Below are 18,794 nucleotides of genomic sequence, written 5' to 3'. Positions count from 1 at the left end.
CTATTGGTTAGTTAAAGTCTAGATGTGGCAACAGTACTCCATACATGGGTGGCTGGTTGTGACAAGTTTTCTAGCCCAGAGGGAACCCATCTCTTTTGTGGCATACTTGGCAACATCTGTGTACTTAGGTTACTTGTGAGGAGGGGGCATAATAAAATGGGAAATTCGACACAACTATTTTGCACAGATCTTTGTAATTATAGAAAGCAGCTGTTGATACAAGAAGCATTAATAAAATAGAAGAAATGCACCAATGTTAGATGAGATGTTCAGTGTGTTTCCCATGAGCAGCTGCACTTCAATAGTTTAATCAACTTGTAATTTCCTCTTAAATGACGTCATCATATTTAGTTTAGCATCCGTTTATATGCTGGCATGTGTTAAATGACTTTTAGAAATAAATTGCCAAACTAACCTATCTCTGACCAGGTTTTTATTTATCTTGCTTTCTTTCAAGTCTATTTTTATCATTTCCTCTCAGATTTTCCTGATCTTTCCCTGCCAACTGACCCTGCTACTTCAATTGTTCTATTAACTTCAAAACTCTCATCCATTTGTTCATCGTACCCATAACATCTCCTGTTTTGCACACATCTCTTTATACAACCTAGATTTAATCTTCTCTGCGATCATTAAATGGAATATTGTTCCAGGCTTCTATCAACAGTTTTTCAATATGTGACCTCACCAGCTGATTTAACAGTCCAAGCGTTAAAACCATGGCATTAAGATATAGACTTTTTGAGGGCCCTTGGTTTTATCCAGTGAAGTCTGGAATATTGGATCTAATCCAATCAAAGCCACGAATGGGCTTTGCACTATATTCATTCATCTCCTAAAATACACAAGCATAGTAAAATTAGTACATGGTAAATTGCACATTTTATTACATAATGTATGTAGAAGATACTGGCAAGTCTGCTGCAAGCAATGTGGGATCCCTCCACCATGCTGGAAAACTTCTCATACCTGCGAGTATCCTTTATCTTTACAATGCCGCCAGTCGCCCATGCATAGTTTTGTACTGGTGCACCTTCCGCTAGTCTCTTCCTCTCAGACAAGGTCCAAAAAAGAACCTCTAATCTGTCCTATACTGTCTACTAAGCTCCAGCCTGTCCCATCACTGAAATAATGCATCTTTGCGTTTTATGAGGAGTTCAATGAAATGTGCTCTGATAAACTTTCACTTGTGCTCCCTCAACTTAAATAACTCTGACAACTATGATAATCTGCAAAATCTCACCTCTTAACTGTAGAGTTCCTCAAGTGCTAGACATCATTCTACTCTAATACCGTTTTTCGTTAAACTGCTCCCTTTTGGAATTCCCTCTCTACTTCATGTTTCCCTGACTGAACATCTTGTTACACAACTCCCCACTTTAGATTCCCTAAAAATCCGGACTCTAATTCACAGTACCCCCTTACGTCTCTGTGGCAATGTGCCTCGTTTGAAGTGAATTAAAGTAAAAAAAAAAAAAAAAATGGGGGTTTCTTGTGTGCATTTTTTTTTTTTTAGGTAAACAGAGTAAACTGAATAAATGTTTAAAGATCTTGTATCTGAAGGACTTGAAGCATTTTTTTTTACCAAAAGCAATCTGAAAAGGGTTGATAAAATTATTGATCATTAAATAAAATGAAATACGTATTGTATACGTTTGAAGCCAAAACAACGCATTATTGCAAAATAAACGGACATTTATTTTGTTTGAAATTTATATTGAAATTCATAAATATATTTCAAAACAACTCAAAGGTATAATGGCATTTAATTTCCTTTAAACCGTTTTGATGAGTTGTTAAAAAAAATATATATATATATATATATATATATATATATTATCACATGTCAATAAACTAGCACAACCTAGATTAACATGGACAACTCAGTTGTCTAGAAATATTTAAAACTACTACACACACATATCATATATTAAATATTTTGAGATAATAGGAGAAATTAGCATGTACACATACTTATTCATTTTACTGACAATTATACTTTTGAACTATAGTAAATTTATACATTAAACAAGAGTGCATAATTATAATTAAGCTTAAGAAGGGTCAGAGGAAATTTCCTCTTTTTCTCTCTCTATATATATAAAATATTGACACTAATAAATTTGGCTTGTTTTAATACTGTGAAGAATGTGCTACAGCTCAAATGAGTTACTTTCATTGATATTTCATGGATATTATTTAAAGCAGACATTCTGACTGCTCAGTATGTGAAGAACCAGTGAGTGTCTGTGGAGGCTTTAAGAAAAATTAACTATTAGAACTGTGCTCACAATCTTCAAACATTTACTGGTTTGTATGTTGAGCAGTAAGGATATCTGCCTTAAATAATCTCCAGTTTCTCGTATATTTGTTCAACAGTAGTAACTCATTTCATCTGATTTTAACAAATACTTCACTACAAATGTTTATTTTCATGTCTGTATATTTTCATTTTTTTCTCATTAACAGTTTAAATGTGATAATAGCTTAAAAATAAGAGATGTCCAAGTAGACATAATAAATAGATGTAATCTAATAAACTGTTTCTTTATCTTTGCAGATGTGACTAAAAAGACAGTCTGTACATCTCTGCAACTGAACAACAATAACGATGAGACTGGCGAAGATATAAATGGCAACCCAGTAAATAGCAATCAGTCTCCAGTTTACAATCACCCCGATGTTTCACAGATCGACTCCCTTCAAAAAGAGATGGGCAAAGAGTTGGCCTACAAACAGGCCTTAAAGCCAACTGAATCCCAGGAGACCTCTGGGTCAAAACTTCGCAAGAATCGAAAAGAATCTAACTACGTATTAGCAGAGGACATCCCAGATTATCATGGCAGAGATAAGATTGAAGACATTCTAAAATTTATAGGCAAGAATCCCAGTCATGAGAACTTAAACAAATCACTTGAACGGAAAAAGAAGAGCAAGCGGAAGGGTCTTAATGGTCACATCCTTCGTTCCGGCATTGGTAGTATGGATGCAAAGTCAGAACTGTCCGATTCAGAATCTACCAATCTATGTCCGACGAAGTCACCTTCCTCCTTCCTGGACAAAGAATACTGCAACTGCAATGCTTCTGAAATAGACAGCTGCCAAGATGATGATAGCTGCTTAGCTGATGACAGTTTCGTCTCCAGTCCCGGAAACTCTGCGCCCCCTTCTGAACCGTTCATTCTTGTTGAAAAGAAAAACAAGAAGAAAGTCTATCTAAACAGCAGCAGCAACAACCCAAGAGCAAACAGATACTTGTCATCCAAGTCACCGTTCCGCAATCGTAAACTAAACTCCGCCATGGCTCATGCGCATCATCCACACCACGAGTTTGATTGTGATAGCAAGACCGAACTCGACTCATCATTTCCCGATTTGGAGAGCTCTTACCATAAGATGCGCCGCAATTCAACTGGCAACGTTGCCATGTCAATGTCTACTGTACAGATTGCAACCCTCGAAGACAGTGATAATGAGTCTTGGAAATCACTTCCCATTTCTCAGGGAGCACATCTCATCAATGAGAAAAACTACCCGGTGTCCTATGCGAAAATTGCGGCATCCAGCCTGCCTTCAAACTCTGCCAATGTGACGGGCAATTCCTCCATTATTTCAGGTAATGACGATGGAGGAGGGGGAGGTAGCTGTAGTAGTGGCAGCGGAGGTAGCACTAGTAGTGATGGAGTGATGGACGAGAAAAATGTGGACGAAGATAGCACAAAGGATAGTAACATGAGCATCGATAGTAACCATTCTAAAATTGGCTGCACTGTCAGCGAAAGTGGCAAAGATGACAAATATTTATTAAGAGACAATTATGGCAACAAATGCATGAACCGTCGACACTCAATCGGCGAGTGCGTCGGCAGCCAGGATGCGGCGATTGAGAGCGTAGCTGACACCAAGCAAGAAATTAGCAGAAGCCAACATCTTCTCAGTGGAAAAGATGGTGCTTGTCATGACATTAATACTGAATGTCAGATATATTTCTGTGATCGCAAATCTGTGACTTCGGGCGATGAGATGGTTGGCAAGCTGTCTCTAAAAGATAGAAGCCCGAGTAGTTCCATTGAGACCCTGACCCCTAGTGCCGCAGATGCCGAGACCAAAATTCTTGGCGAGTGTCAAAAGATAGTTTCTAACACGTCGGCCACCACCCAGCACAACCAATCATGCAACAGCAGCAGCAGTAGCATCAGCAGTCATAGCGGAGCAGGTGATGATGCTCTGGCCGTTAAATTCGTCAACCCCAGAGATCGGAGGCACAATGATAAACAGTTCAAAATAACATTTGGTTTCTTCTGTGATACGGATGCAAGGAATATGCCGCAAGGTAATGCTGGAAGTGAGGAGGGGCTAACTCCCTCTGACATTTCGCTTCCTTCTTCTAATCTTTCTCCTCCTCTGCTCCCCTCCACTTCACCCAAGCTACTTGAAATGTTTGCGGCGCCGCCCCTCCAGCAAAATTTTGAGATTTCAAACAGAGTCCGAGACACCCTGGACAAAACATCCGAGGAGTCCGAGGACGATCCACCAGTTTCAGATTCTCAAAATACTGATTTCGTGACAGATGGTAGTAAGAAGGACAATAACAAAGCTACTACTGCCAACGCTACCTCTATCTCTTCCTCATCCTCATCATCATCTTTTTCTTCTTCTGCTCCCGATGGAGCAATCTGTGATCTTGTTAAAAAGGACGTGAAACCTGTTGATGTAGATATCCAATCGGCAAACAAACTCAACGGGTTAGTGTTCCCTTTTGGGGATAAAACCTGCCTCACCCCATCATCTAGTGTGGCACCTGTATCCAAACAGGCAGTAGTCACCACCAACGCCATTATTGTATCAACCACCACCACTAGTACCACCAAAAAAAGTATAACCTCTCCGGCAAAGACAATGAGTACCACAGCATCTCCAAATAATTTAAGTGGTGCTCGTGATTCATATCAGCTTGTGAAGCTGGTCACTAGCAATAGTGTGACTGATAAAAGTACTGCTGCTAGTACTACCACTTCTACTAATTCTGCTGCTTCAGGTAGTAGCAGCTACACTAACAACAATAATGCTTCCGCGGCTGTTGTTAATGCAGCAGATTCTAATGTCCATGAAGAGTTTGGATTAATACCACTTTCATATGGAAATAAAATTAAAGCAGACAACAAAAAGGTGATACATTTCCGGAGCGATGATGCTGATGCACAATTATTCAATCAGGAGGAGGTGTTGTCTTATTTAAGCAAAGGTAAATTTTTGTAGGATTTGTCTTTTTTAGTTTTTTTTTTCTTTTTTATATAACTTTGTTTTAGATTGTTCTTTTTTACTTCAGATGAAACCTGCTTAATTACACACACACACACATATATATATATATATATATATATATATATATATATATATATTAACATCCACAAAGACATTTTAATTTTTGAAGGTTCATTAATGTGGCTTAATCCAACCGGGGCATCAACCTCAACTCAAATACCAAATCTTCAGTCACCACTGACTTTGAAAGTCCAATGTCTTTGCTATTTGCTTTCTAGTTGATATAATTTTATTTTATTTTGATTATATTAGTCAGTTTCAGTAGAGGGTTCAATTTTGTTATATATAATGTTACTTCAAGTGACTCTATACATTAGTTTTATTTTTTATAGATACTTTCCCTTTCACAGAAAAGTAAACCCCACATCTTCACCAGAAAGGCAAAGAGGTGACAAATAATGCAAAGAAAAATGGCAAATGTGTTATTGGAGATTGTTAGTAACAAAAATCAAGCAGAAGAGAAAATCCAGCAACAATAAAATCTGATTTTAAAAGCAAAGTAAACATTAAAATATCCAACTGTTGCTTCCATTTTGGTAAGATAATCATAGAAATTATATCTAGTAAGGATGTTCCATTACAGCACTCTTTATATGTCTGTGTTATGTCGATTGTGTTTATTTTTTTATGCATCATCTCATTTCGTCTATTTCTATATGTAGGATTCACTCAAAATCTAATTAACTGACCATTATGAATTTTAGACCACAGCTTCTAAGCATAAGAATGGTTAATGTAGACTATATTTAGTTTGAGCTTTATGCAAAGGGGTGGAAACCCTTTATGAAAATTCAGATACTTTCAGTTTTTGTGAAATTTTAATAATAGGTATTAGACATCAATTAATAGATATTACCCAAATTTCTGTTTCTTGGGAGTGTTTTAAAGGAGATATTTCAGATTTGCATTAAATTTGATTTATGATCATTACCAATTAAGCAAGATTCGCTGATTTCGATTTCTAAAGATCTATTAAGTTTAAGTCTTTAATTTTAGATATCTAGAATCAAAATCATTCAAAAGTGAAATAAGGATTTTAGGCATAAGGTTTAGTAGCATTATATTTTAATTTTAATCTTTTTGGAGGGACATAAGTGGTGAAAAACTATTCTGTTAGAAGGGATTTGTTTTATTAACTAGCAAACTACCCATCCTGGAATGGGCATTTTTTTTTAGTATTAGTGAAGGCTACAGGGGACACAACCAAGCAAAAATTCATCCCAAAGCAGCAAAACTAAAGCTGATCCGCCAGGACACTATATATATAAATGTAGGCAAATTTGGGCATATTTTATTAGTTTGAAAATATAGGTTCTTTTTTACTAAAATTTTAATCATAGAATGGTATTATTAATATAATCTTTAAAAAGCCTGCAAATTTTCATGTACTTTTGTCCCATAGAACCAAAGATATGAGCATTTCAGTATTCAATTTTGCTACCAGTAGAGATATATCCATATATAGTTCCTCCCAAAATCTCTGACCTTGATAGAGGGGAACTAAAACTTGCTGCTATGGTTTCAAATGATCTGAAATAACAGCAAGAGGAGACGATTCCAAATATTTCTCATATGTTATATCTTCCCTCTTTTGGAAATAGGGTACGATTATGAATATCGCCAGTATCACATAATCCTTATACACTTTGAAATTTATTTTATGTATGAAAACCTAAGAGGGGAGATATAACATGAGAAATGATGAAACAGCCATTTTACGTCAGATTTTTTTTTTTAAATCTCTCCTATGCTTAAAAGCTCGGTACCATTCTCCTATGAGAAATTTTGTCTGGTCATAAAATATGTTTAAATATATTTTAATTTATGCAGATTTTGTATTTATTATTAAAGAACCAATTCTCTAGTGATTATTTGTACCCAATATATATTACTGACGGCCCGGTGTGGTCCGGTCATAAACTGTTTAAATATATTTTAATTCATGCAGATTTCATATGTATCATTATAGAGCCAATACTTCATTGATTATTATATTGTACTTAATATATAGTAGTAGTAATATCCACTGACCATAAAAATGTTTTGGATTTTTCAAGGTAGTTCTACTAAAGTAGTTTTATTTTAAAAACCAAAACAAAGTCCTCAAAATTTTGTTTGAAAATGAATATCTTTTCACATGTTTTAATAAATAATAATCTACATGATATAATAGTTTTTAGGAAAGCAATAATAACAAGCCGCGCATGCGTGGTCCCTCTCTGCTGCTCCATGTGAGAAGACGTCACAAAAAATAATGAAAAAATGATGAATGTGAGGAGTGTGAAGGGCCAACATTGCCTTCACATTTTCGCCAAGTTTCAGGAAAAATCTAATGGATGGGGCAAAAGTTATGGGGTAAAAAGTGCCATTTTTTGCAATTTGGAGGCATTTGTGATCTGTTTTGAGCCCTTGGGGGTGCCGAATCCCAATGTAAATGGATAACGGTGCAGTTTCAGGCCTTAACATATATATATTTGAGTTGACCACTGTGAGAAATCACTATATAGTCAGACATATCAAGTTTTTGTTGAGAAATATGAAAAAATAACCACAAGAAGGGACATTTTTAGCACTGAAAGTCTCCGGGGACGCAAACCAGAATTTTGCTAGGGTCATATCTACTGGATTTATATTAAGAACAATGGGCTCCATATTTTGGCCAAGTTTCAGAAAAATCTAATAGATGGATCAAAAGTTATGGTGCAAAACGTGTCATTTTTTTTTACCTCTTTTGAGACACAACGGGAATTTTCTCAAAAAAATTTTTTTACTGTGCACATGAAATATAATTTGTGGCAAAATTTTAGGAAAACTAATGGACCGTTATCTGGCAATTATCTGGACTAACAGCGCCACGGACGCCACTCTCTCTCCGATAAATCAGGGGACCAAAAATGTTAATGTTATGAAACACCCATTTTACACCAGATATATTTTTTTTTTAATCTCTGCTAACCTTAAATGCTCAGTACCACTCTGAGAAATTTTATGAAATTTGAAAAACAATCAGAAAGACATCAATCTCACTTATTGTTGGGGTAGATTTTTATTTTTAACGTGTGTTCAGCGAAAGTAAACATTTTAAATAGTAGTGCTCATAATTAGTCAATAATGTTGGAAACTACGTTTATTGGGGGGGGGGTGTTTAAAACTAATGTGGTTTGTGATTCTTTCATAAAATTTCTTTAAAAAAATATTGGTTTTCAAATATACTTTCAAACTTGTAATAAATTACTTTATAGCTGCCAATTAAAAAATAAAATAAAGTAAAATTTAACTCTTTTAGGTAATTGTGTGAATACCCTAAAAAAAAATTAGTTGGAAAAAAAAAAAATGAAAAAATAACAACAAAAATGATTTAGAGGGGGAATCATCTTCACATATAAATTTGATGTATAATGATTTCCCATTTTCTGGCTATTATCTTTTAGAGCAGGTAGTACTCCAAATTCTTTTGATATTTTTTTCATTTGAAAAGTTAATATATATTAAATAAAAAAATTATGCTACCACTAAATCTAGATTAGAGTGACAAGCCCATCTCCTAAAAGTGCATCCTTTAAAATTGTCGTACCATTAACCTTAAATCTTAGTGACAAGTTCCACCCCCTCAAAAAATCTCCTTCAAACCTTACCACTAACCCTAAGTCAGAATGGTACCAACTTCAAAAAAATACCTTCCATTAATGTCACTACCCCTAAGTCCATGTGGTAAATCCCCCCCCCTCCATCATACAAAAAAAAAATGCATAGGATTTGTCTCATAGAAAAATAAAATAACTGTCTTAAAATGCCAGAATGGCCAAGAAATGGTGGATTATTTTACATTTAATTTATGTGAAACTAATCCCTTACTCTAAAAAATTATTTTTTTCTGCCAAGTTTTCAGAATGTTCACACATAATTGCCCCCTAGCCTTACTGCTAACCCAAAGTCTTAGTGGCAACTCTCTTAAAATCATGCATAATTGTCTTAAAAACAAAAACTCACAGATTTATTTCCCATAGAAAAAAAATGGTTAACTGCCCTAAAACTTTAGAATGGCTCTAAAATCTAAAATTATTTTACATATAATGTTTATATTAGATTTATATTTTTGTTTTTCTTTTATTTTTATTTCTGGCAGGTTTTTCAGTGTATTCATATGTAATTGTCTAAAAAAGGGAGAATCACATATTGTGGTGGAGGCAGGTGGGGGCGATTTAGCAGGTGTTAATCAACAATAATACCATAGAAATTTTGCAATATATTCATTTTTAAACAGTCCTTCAGTTTCTTGTACATAAAATGCATTAGAACTCAATTTTGAGTTATCTAACTGCTTGATTTTTTAATGGATACATTAGAATTTTTATGGCATTGCAACATATTTATGTGCATATACTGCATATTACTTGGAAACCATAAATTTTTAGAGATTTTCAGTGCCATATTCAGATTCTTTGTATAAAATTACATTCATATGGTAAATTTAATTGCTTAATCTTGTGTTTTAACAAAGATATAATATTTTACTGAAAAAGTAGTATAAAAGATGTAATAAAACTCATGTGATCTTAAAGAGAGAAAATATCCAAATGTGCAAGGCACAAAAATAGTCATAATTTCCTTATTTCTACTCAGATTTTTAAAATTTAAAAAGATTCTTTCTTTGATCATCCATCTCTTTCTATGCATGCCATTATTGAAATATCAATTACAATTCTTTTCATATGTATTGCTAGTAGTAGTGATTTCAAAAGTAAAAAAAATAAAAATATGACTGAAGTGCTATCAGCTAGAATCAAAACAAAAACATATAGCTCTCCAGCCTTATTCATTGCCATCTGATCTAAGTCTATACATACAGTATAGTATATACATTAAAAAACTTTTTTAAAAAATAACATTATTAAAGATAAATGTATATTTGCGCATGCATAGAAATAACGTTTGGTCGACTTACACCTTCCAAGTTTCTTTTTTTTTTTTAATTTGACCCCTTAGAAGCTATTTTTACTGGTTTAAAACCAAATCGAATTTGTTTCACAGGTCCAAATCTCCTATATATCAAGTTTCAAGTTTGTAAACTAAAAATTGACAAAGTAGTTTGGTAGAGAACGTTCCTCAGACAGACAAAAATGTTCACTTATGTATTTGAAGTTTCTATTTGTTGAAGAAATGTGTGTAGGGGGATTTATTATTGAGATACTTTTTCGGATTAATCTGCTATGTAAATATATGAAGAAGGGAGGAGGCTTAAGAATGTTAGCGTTTCATAATTTATTCTATATTTTCAAATCGGTACAAGAACTTTATTACTCCTGGCAAGCTCATATACATATTTAATAGTTTTAATTAAATAGTTTTTATCTACACCTTGAATAAGTGTATGAAGCATGGACTTTTCAGTATAGTCCCCTTTAGCATCAAATGAGCTGTTTCAATGATTTTCATTGCAAGACACATAGCATCATGCGTAGCTTTTCTATATCACACTTGCTGACTCAGACCGTTAAGTTCCCAACCTGACTCTCAGATCATCACTTGTAGACATTTCTAACCACAGTTCCTGAGAAATGTATAGTAGATGCTCATAGCTTACAGGAATGCTGATCATGCTGCAATATTGGTAGACATCACCCTAAACTCTTGACCCCAAGTTGAAGACCCATTGCTCAAAACAACAAGGTATTTCAAGAAGGCGGACTTGTAAACCATCAAGGATCACATCAGAGAGGGTAGTATCTTTTCTCTTCATGTAGAATAGTGTGCAAAAGAGGCTATTTTATGGTTCAAAGCAGCAATTGAAGAACATGTTCCCTCATAGAAGTTTTATACCAAAATCCACTCTCCCATTTTATAACAGTATAGTAAATGATGGTCAATCTACAAATCCCCCTGTATCCAATAATAATGAGGTTGTTTGCACGGAAACCGAGAAAACTAACCTATCAGCCCAGCGGTTTGCCTCTAATGACTCTTTAAATCCAACAAACCACTCTCTCCCAGATTTCTCTTTGCAGATGGAAGCCACACTCAGTGATCTGAAAATCACTCCTTTTGTTCATGACTTCATAAAAACCCAAGACACCTCAAGAGTGTGTGGGCCTGATCTCATCCTTGCTATACTATTAAAAAGAAATGCTCCGCAGAGGTTGCTCCAGTTCTCCTTAAACTTTTCAAAAAATGCCTTACCAAATCTTGCTTTCCTGACTTCTAAAAATTGCTTCAGTCTTCAAGAATTCTAGTGAAAGAACTAAGCCACTCAATTATGGACTAGTGCTTGTCCATCACCTCATAGATATTAAATTTCTTTCCAATAGTATGGATTTAGGTAAGTTTGTTCTACTGCAGATATCCTAACTGTAATCTCTGAACATATATACCACAAGTATCCTATAGTTCTACAAGGCCACCATTCGCTCATGTATGGAGTATTGCTGCCACATCTGGGCTGGCGCATCTGCCACTAGTCTTTCTCTCTTAGACAGGGTTCAAAATGTCTCCAACCTAATAGGTCCTGAGCTATCACCTAAACTCCAACCTCTGTCGCATTGGTGTTATGGTTTCAATGCCAAATAGTTATTTATGTGAGATTTTACTCTCATTTTTATATGGAGCCTCAAATGCTCATTATGTATATGCATATGTGTGGTATACCTTATGTATATGCATATGTGTGGTATACCTTATGTATATGTGTGGTATACCTTATGTATATGCATATGTGTGGTATACCTTATGTATATGCATATGTGTGGCATACCTTATGTACAGGGTGTTTCAAAAGTCTTGGGAACATAAAGATTTTTAATAACTCAAAAACTATTAGGAGTTAAAAAATGATATTGGTACCGTTGGAAAGGTTAAAGTTTCAAGTTTTGTGGGGAATCTTCAAACTTGCTCAATATGAGCACCATTCGTCACACGGCAGACATCTAGTCGATAGTCCATTTCCTGCCAAACGCGTTCCAGCATCTTGACGTCAATGGTTCCCACAACTGCCGTTATTCGAGCCTTTAGTTCGTCAATATCTCTTGGAAGGGGCGGCACATAGACTTGTTGCTTGACAAAGCCCCAAAGGAAAAAGTCACACGGGGTAAGATCTGGAGACCTAGGAGGCCAGGGCATGAGAACGTCATCACCTCGCCCAGATCTCCCAATCCATCTACCAGGCAGCCTTGTGTTAAGAAACTGCCTTACACTAAGTCTCCAGTGTGGTGGTGCACCATCTTGTTGAAAAATGAAGTCATCAGATTCTGCTTCTTCCAACTGAGCCATTAACCAGTCTTCCATCATGTTGAGATAGGATTCACCAGTGATAGTTGCCTCTTCAAAGAAGAACGGTCCATAGACACCTTTCTTGGAAATTGCACAAAACACGTTCACTTTTGGTGAATCTCGCTCGTGCTCAAGAATTTCATGAGGATTCTCAGTACCCCATATGCGAGTGCTATGCTTGTTAACTTTGCCATTCAGATGGAAGGTCGCCTCATCGCTAAAAACAAGCCGGTCATCAAAGCCGTTATCTTCCAACTTCTCTTGCATTGCAATGCAAAAGTCACGGCGAAGTGGCTTATCAGTGTCCTTCAACTTTTGGACCAACTTGAGCTTGTAAGGTACCATTTGCAGTCATTTCCTTAAGACACGCCAGACAGTTGCTGGAGCAAGCTGAAGTTCCCTGCTGGCTCTTCTCACTGATTTACGGGGGCTCTGCTGAAAGGCTGTCCGGACTTGCTCAACTGCATCTTCTGAAGTTGAAGGGCGACCTGTTCGCTTACTTGGGCACAAACACCCATCTTTCACAAATTTAGCATGCCATCTGACAATGGGTTTCCTTTCAGGGACTTCTTTTTTAAATTTCCTGTGAAATGCACGCTGAACACATGTCCACGATTCAGTCTTTGCAAATTGGAGGACGCAAAACGCCTTGTCTTGTTAAGAGAACGCCATTACTGCACATGGAAAGATAAGACGAAAATCATTAGTATGACCAAAAACTTGATTAAGCAAGCTTTAAAATGACACCAGTTTCATTTTTCTACCTGGAATAGTTCATGAGATATACGCATTTGTAATGTTCCCAAGACTTTTGAAACACCCTGTATATGCATATGTGGGGCATACCTTAAAGTACTGACTTTCCTTTTCTCTTTCAATGTTGACTGACACCGTTGTTTGTCTTTGATCAACTGATGAATAAAACTTATGTTCATGCAGAAAGGACATAAGGTGTTTGCTGAGAGTTTCTTCAAGGTTTTAATTTTGGAGAGAATTGATTCACACGAGAGAGAGAGAGAGAGAGATTAATGTTTTCTTAGCTACTTAATCCATATAATTATAAAACTCAAATGACCTTGTAACGGGTGTTGTAATCCAACATCCGGTTTACGACTTCTGGTTGCGCATGCGTACATAAACATAAACCCATAACAGTATAAACAAATAAACACAAATCGCTGGACCGATTTCGTTCGAACAAACCGACGTCCTTAGAAAAGTGAACATCTTAAATTTATTGAATAAAAAAACTTCAAGATATAGGAAGCAAACGCAAAACGTGATTACAAATAATACGTATGATCATCAACCTGTTTCATATATACAATATATATTATACTAAATAATCAATGCGACAATAAAATGTATTGTTTTACTGCGTACGTTTTTAGCGTCCCAATTTTTTTTAGCGTTTAAATTATCCAAATAAACTTACTTTCTGTTTTTTTTTTTTTTTTTTTTTTTTTACATCGTTCATTTCCGTATTACATTTAAGTTATTTTAATGCAATTTTCTAACAAATAAATCTACTTTAACCCGTTGACAACCATAAGAGCATTTTACAATGGTGATTTACCACCACCTTTTTTTAATTTATTCTCCATTTTTTAATACACCTTTTTTAAAAACATTCATACATTTTCTTCTACACTACCACCATAAATAACTCCGAAAATGTTTTTTTTAAATTGCGTTATAAATAAATAATCAACGCGACAATAAAACGTATTGTTTTACTGTGTACGTTTTCAGCGCCCCCAATTGTTTTTTTTTTTTTTTTTTGTGTGTGTTTAAATTAAGATATATCAAAATTTGAATTTAACTTTAAGTATTATAGTATCTGTTCAATGCACATTTACCTATAAGTATGGCAAACCACTTATAATTCAATAGCTGCAAGTTTGTTTTTTTGTTGTTTTTTTTTCAAGAATAAACATTTATATACAGAACGACTCATAGAAGTCTATCTATATTGTTTTTTTCATTTTCATATACTTTCATAAAAATGTTTCTGTTATGTCACAAAAAAACTATTTTTTTTACGTAACAAGTGTCACGCTCATACATTAATTCCATAGCTAATATAACATACTAACCCAATGGGTCACGGGTAGTTTAGTTAAACTTAAATTTTTAGGTGGCATGCAGAACAGATCTTCGAAGTAACATTTCACATTTGGTGATTATCAAAGTTTCTTATAGCATTATTAATGGTGTGTTACATATCTGTTTATGCACATAACTTATTTGAAAACTTGTTTTTATCAGCTTGATAAACGTGATGTCATTTTTCATCTTTTGTCTAACTGATCCGACCTCTTGTTTTTAACCTCACGTCAGCCTTAATTCGACCCTGGGAATCATTGTTTTGGAGAATTGGGTTATCATGACATGTACTCAAAGCATCTCAAATTCACCTTTAAATGTATATATTCACCTTTACATATATATATACACTTATATCTGTTGTGCAAGCTGTGTTGTCATATTGCTGAAAACAAAATGATAGTAAATGAGGAAACTAAACTGCAGCCGCATTTTCTCTCACTCCTTCTGCTTAACATTCCTCATGTTGAAATGTTGTTTCAACATCTAATAATAGAAAAGGGTTGATTTGCCATACAAAAAAATCAAACTAAACTAGCGAGTTTGACTGATGATCAGTCGGTTCCGCAATAGGTGAGGTTTTTGAGGGAGAGGATGCGTATGGTTTGAATTTTCTAAATCTTATCAAGTTGATCCAGCTTGATATCTGAGAATAACTTTCTTCCTCACTTTTTTTTAACCACTTGAGCCAAAATTACAAGTGCTTATAAAATATGTAGTAATAGATAAATTCTGGGCTAATAAATAAAATATTTACAGTCTGGTGGTAATCTCTTAACACTTCCTGCATTTTTCTTTCTCCCCACCCCTCTTTTTTTCCACTTAATGCAAATGTTTGGGTAGCACCAATATTCTTACAAACTTATACTTCACAATAAAAATAGTATCTAGTTATTCATTTGTCTTAGAAATAATTACACATTTACAAAATAAAATTACAACACACAAAATGATTTTAATTTTTGTTTTTATATTTGAAATGTACTTCATAAAAAATTAAACTTATTTGCTACATTTTTAGATGTGGGTGAAATTTGCTTTTCATGTTGAATGTAGAATGAGTTATTCCCCTTAGCTGATTTTTTTTCTTTGTAGATGTTTATTTAAGAATGTCTGTATTAGCAAACTGACAAACCAAATTATTTTGTAATAAAATGTAATATTAATTTCTTGCCAATAACATTGTGCAACAATAATAAATGAAAGTTAGCTAGTCAAAATCAAAGTTTTATTTGTAAGCTTAAATGCTATTTAGATGCAACTTATAAAATCCATCTTAAATAATTATATTTATTAGATATGTAGTAATGAGCACTAATAATCCCTTAAAACTTATGTTGTAATACCTATGTGTTGAAAGTACTTGAATAGTAAAAAGTAAGCTTATTATTAAACGTAGGATTTTAATAATCTGTTCACTTGCTTTAATTTATATTGGCAATTCACTAATTGAGGTCATGAATGTTGTCTTGTTTTGTTTATTTATTTTTTTTTTTACATTTACAGTTATTTTATTTTTTATACTTGATTGGCTGAAATATATTTATCAAATACACAGCCTACAAAAACTGTCTTTTTACAACCTGCTGAGAATCATTTTTGTGATTAATGTTTATTTTCTTTTTGTATTTTTGAATCATCACATCAAGGCAAAATATCATTCAAGAATAAGGATTACTGATATCAGGTGTCAGTTGAATGAAGAAAAATATTATGAGAGGATTGAAAATAATGAATTTAATGAACAAATTTTGCTTACTTATGAGGATAGTTTATAAAAAGTATTTTTTGATATTGGATTTAAAGATAAGCATGTTGTAGTCTGCATGGCAACTGACCTGTATTGTAAAGTTTACAAAAAATATTGTGCATGTTCCTATGTTGACTAAAGTATATATTTCAAAATTCATGATGATGCATTTATTAGTTTAGGAGATTATATATATTTCTATGTACAGGATATGTATACATCTTGGCATTCATGCTGTGTTGGTTAAGCCATCTCTGTCCAACGTATTCGCTGTGCCCTAATTGAAGACTGACCAAACATGATGGTCCATTCCCAACTTAAACTAGTGACAGCCATTATATATATATATATATATATATATATAACAATAATTGAAATGAGTTTATCTTAATACTTAAGTGCAGTTTCATGGTAAATTCAAGCATTAGAAATTTATTTTTCTTCCACATGCTTGTATGCGTTTGATATGTGCTACGGTGGCCTATTATTCAGACAATCAAAGATAAAGTTCTCCGTGAAAAGAATAAATAAATATACACTGTGGTTTGAATACTGAAAGAGAAGTTTATTTACGTATTTACATAGAGACAAATACAGCGTGTTAATGTTCAGGGGGAAGTCTCTGTTTTTTCAAGGGTCCGAAGAAAACCGGTGACTTGGTTCCTTATGTAGAATGTTCCGGGTTGGTTACCTATCTCCACATAACACCTTCCCCCAAGCCAATTTCTCCTTGAAGAATTTTGCTTAATACCGTTTGTTTTTAGGTCTGGGGCTCAGTCGGTTAATTTTTCTTTTCACCTTTGTACTTTTTCTCCTCAACACCATTTGAGGGGGTGGAGCTGGTGGTGAAACTGGTACTCTCTGACCTGAAGTAGAAGATACTACTCTCGGAGTAGGTTGTGCTATAGGTAGAGGAATATTAAAAGAGTTATACAATACCTCTAAGGGCAGTTCATTATCTTCTGCCTGTTTGTAGTCATTAGTGTGTCATGGTCTTAGCTGATTCATATGCCTGCGCCAGTCAAATTTACTACTTCTTACCGAATATAGCATGTGCCCAATTCTTTTCATAATCATCCCCTCCTCCCAAAAGCTTTACCCAGTCTTATAGTTCAAGAATATTTTGTCACCAGGTTTGTAGAACCTTGTCGAGTGATTTTCTCTTGTTGTTGTTGTCTTGGTTGCATTTGGTAAAATCCTATCAAACGCGGATCTGATTTTCCATATGAACATTAGTTCAGCTGGTGACAAACCGGCATTCGTGTTTGGGTTAGGAGTGATCCTGTATACAGACAAAAAATTTTCAAGGCTCTTCTTATCAGTGTCCATTCCTTGGTGTTTTCTTAAAGCTCTTTTGAACGTATCAACAAATCTCTCTGCGAGGCCGTTTGACCTTGGATGGTATATTGCAGTTGTTAAATGTTCAATGGATAGGGCCTTACAGAATACTTCAAACTCTTTGCTGGTAAATCAGGTGCCGTTGTCACTGACAATAGTTTTAGGTACTCCAAAACGACTGAAGAGATGTCTTAATGCATCTATAGTACTAATCGATGTCGGATGTTTACACTTAAGCACTTCCGGCCATTTTGTAAAGCTGTCAACAGCCACAAAGAAGTAATGTCCGTTCAACGGACCTGCATAGTCAATGTGTAACCGTATCCATGCTGCATCCATCTTTGGCCACAGTTGTATCTGTACAGGTGGTGCCTTTGCTGCTAGCTGACACCCTCGACACTCTCTTACCATTTTTTTGATGTCCCAGTCCATATTAGGCCAATATGTATATCCGTGCATCAAGGCCTTCATTCTGGACATGCCTGGATGACTGCTATGGAATTCTTTTAGCATTCTCTTTTGCAGTGTGGTCGGTATGACGACTCTGTCTGCATACAATAAAGTCTGTGAGCAAATCAAAAATGGCGAAATTTTTTAGTCTTTCTTTGACTTGTTGTTTAGCAGCACCTGGTTTTTCGTTCTTACAATGAATTCATTTGTTTCTGCTGCCTTATTGATGTCATCCAGAGTCACTGGTAACTCTCGAATCGTGTTTCACAGCAGTCCGGAGAGTTCTTTTTCCTCTCTTAATGCTATTATTACTGTGTCCTTTTAAGTTTCTGCACACTTTTGAACCAATCTGGATAGTCCATCTGCATGTCCGATAGTTTTGGATGAAATGTACTCCATTTTAAAATTATAATTCAACAGAATTATGCTCCATCGTTGAAGTCTGTTTGCAGTGTGTGTGGGTATGCCTTTTTTTAGATCCAAAAATAATCAACAAGAGCAACGTAAAAATCCTGCCATGAATAAATCTATGGAATTTTTGTATTGCATAAATTATTGCCAG

General features: G+C 34.8%; 1 protein-coding gene across 6 annotated transcripts in view; it reads left to right on the top strand.

The window, feature by feature from the left end:
• The window catches only part of LOC145242401 (uncharacterized), a 513,435-nt gene that overhangs the window by 394,381 nt on the left and 100,260 nt on the right, over positions 1–18,794 (top strand). For all 6 annotated transcript variants that reach the window (XM_080105428.1, XM_080105429.1, XM_080105430.1 and 3 more), the window contains one exon: positions 2,561–5,245. In XM_080105428.1, coding sequence (XP_079961554.1) covers positions 2,561–5,245 — 2,685 coding nt within the window. The remainder of the gene's footprint in view (positions 1–2,560; positions 5,246–18,794) is intronic.

Source organism: Euprymna scolopes, chromosome 21 (assembly GCF_053919585.1).
Source record: "Euprymna scolopes isolate OS-2025 chromosome 21, ASM5391958v1, whole genome shotgun sequence".
In the NCBI taxonomy this organism is placed as follows: Eukaryota; Metazoa; Mollusca; class Cephalopoda; order Sepiida; family Sepiolidae; genus Euprymna; species Euprymna scolopes.
This window is presented reverse-complemented; position numbering and strand designations above follow the sequence as displayed.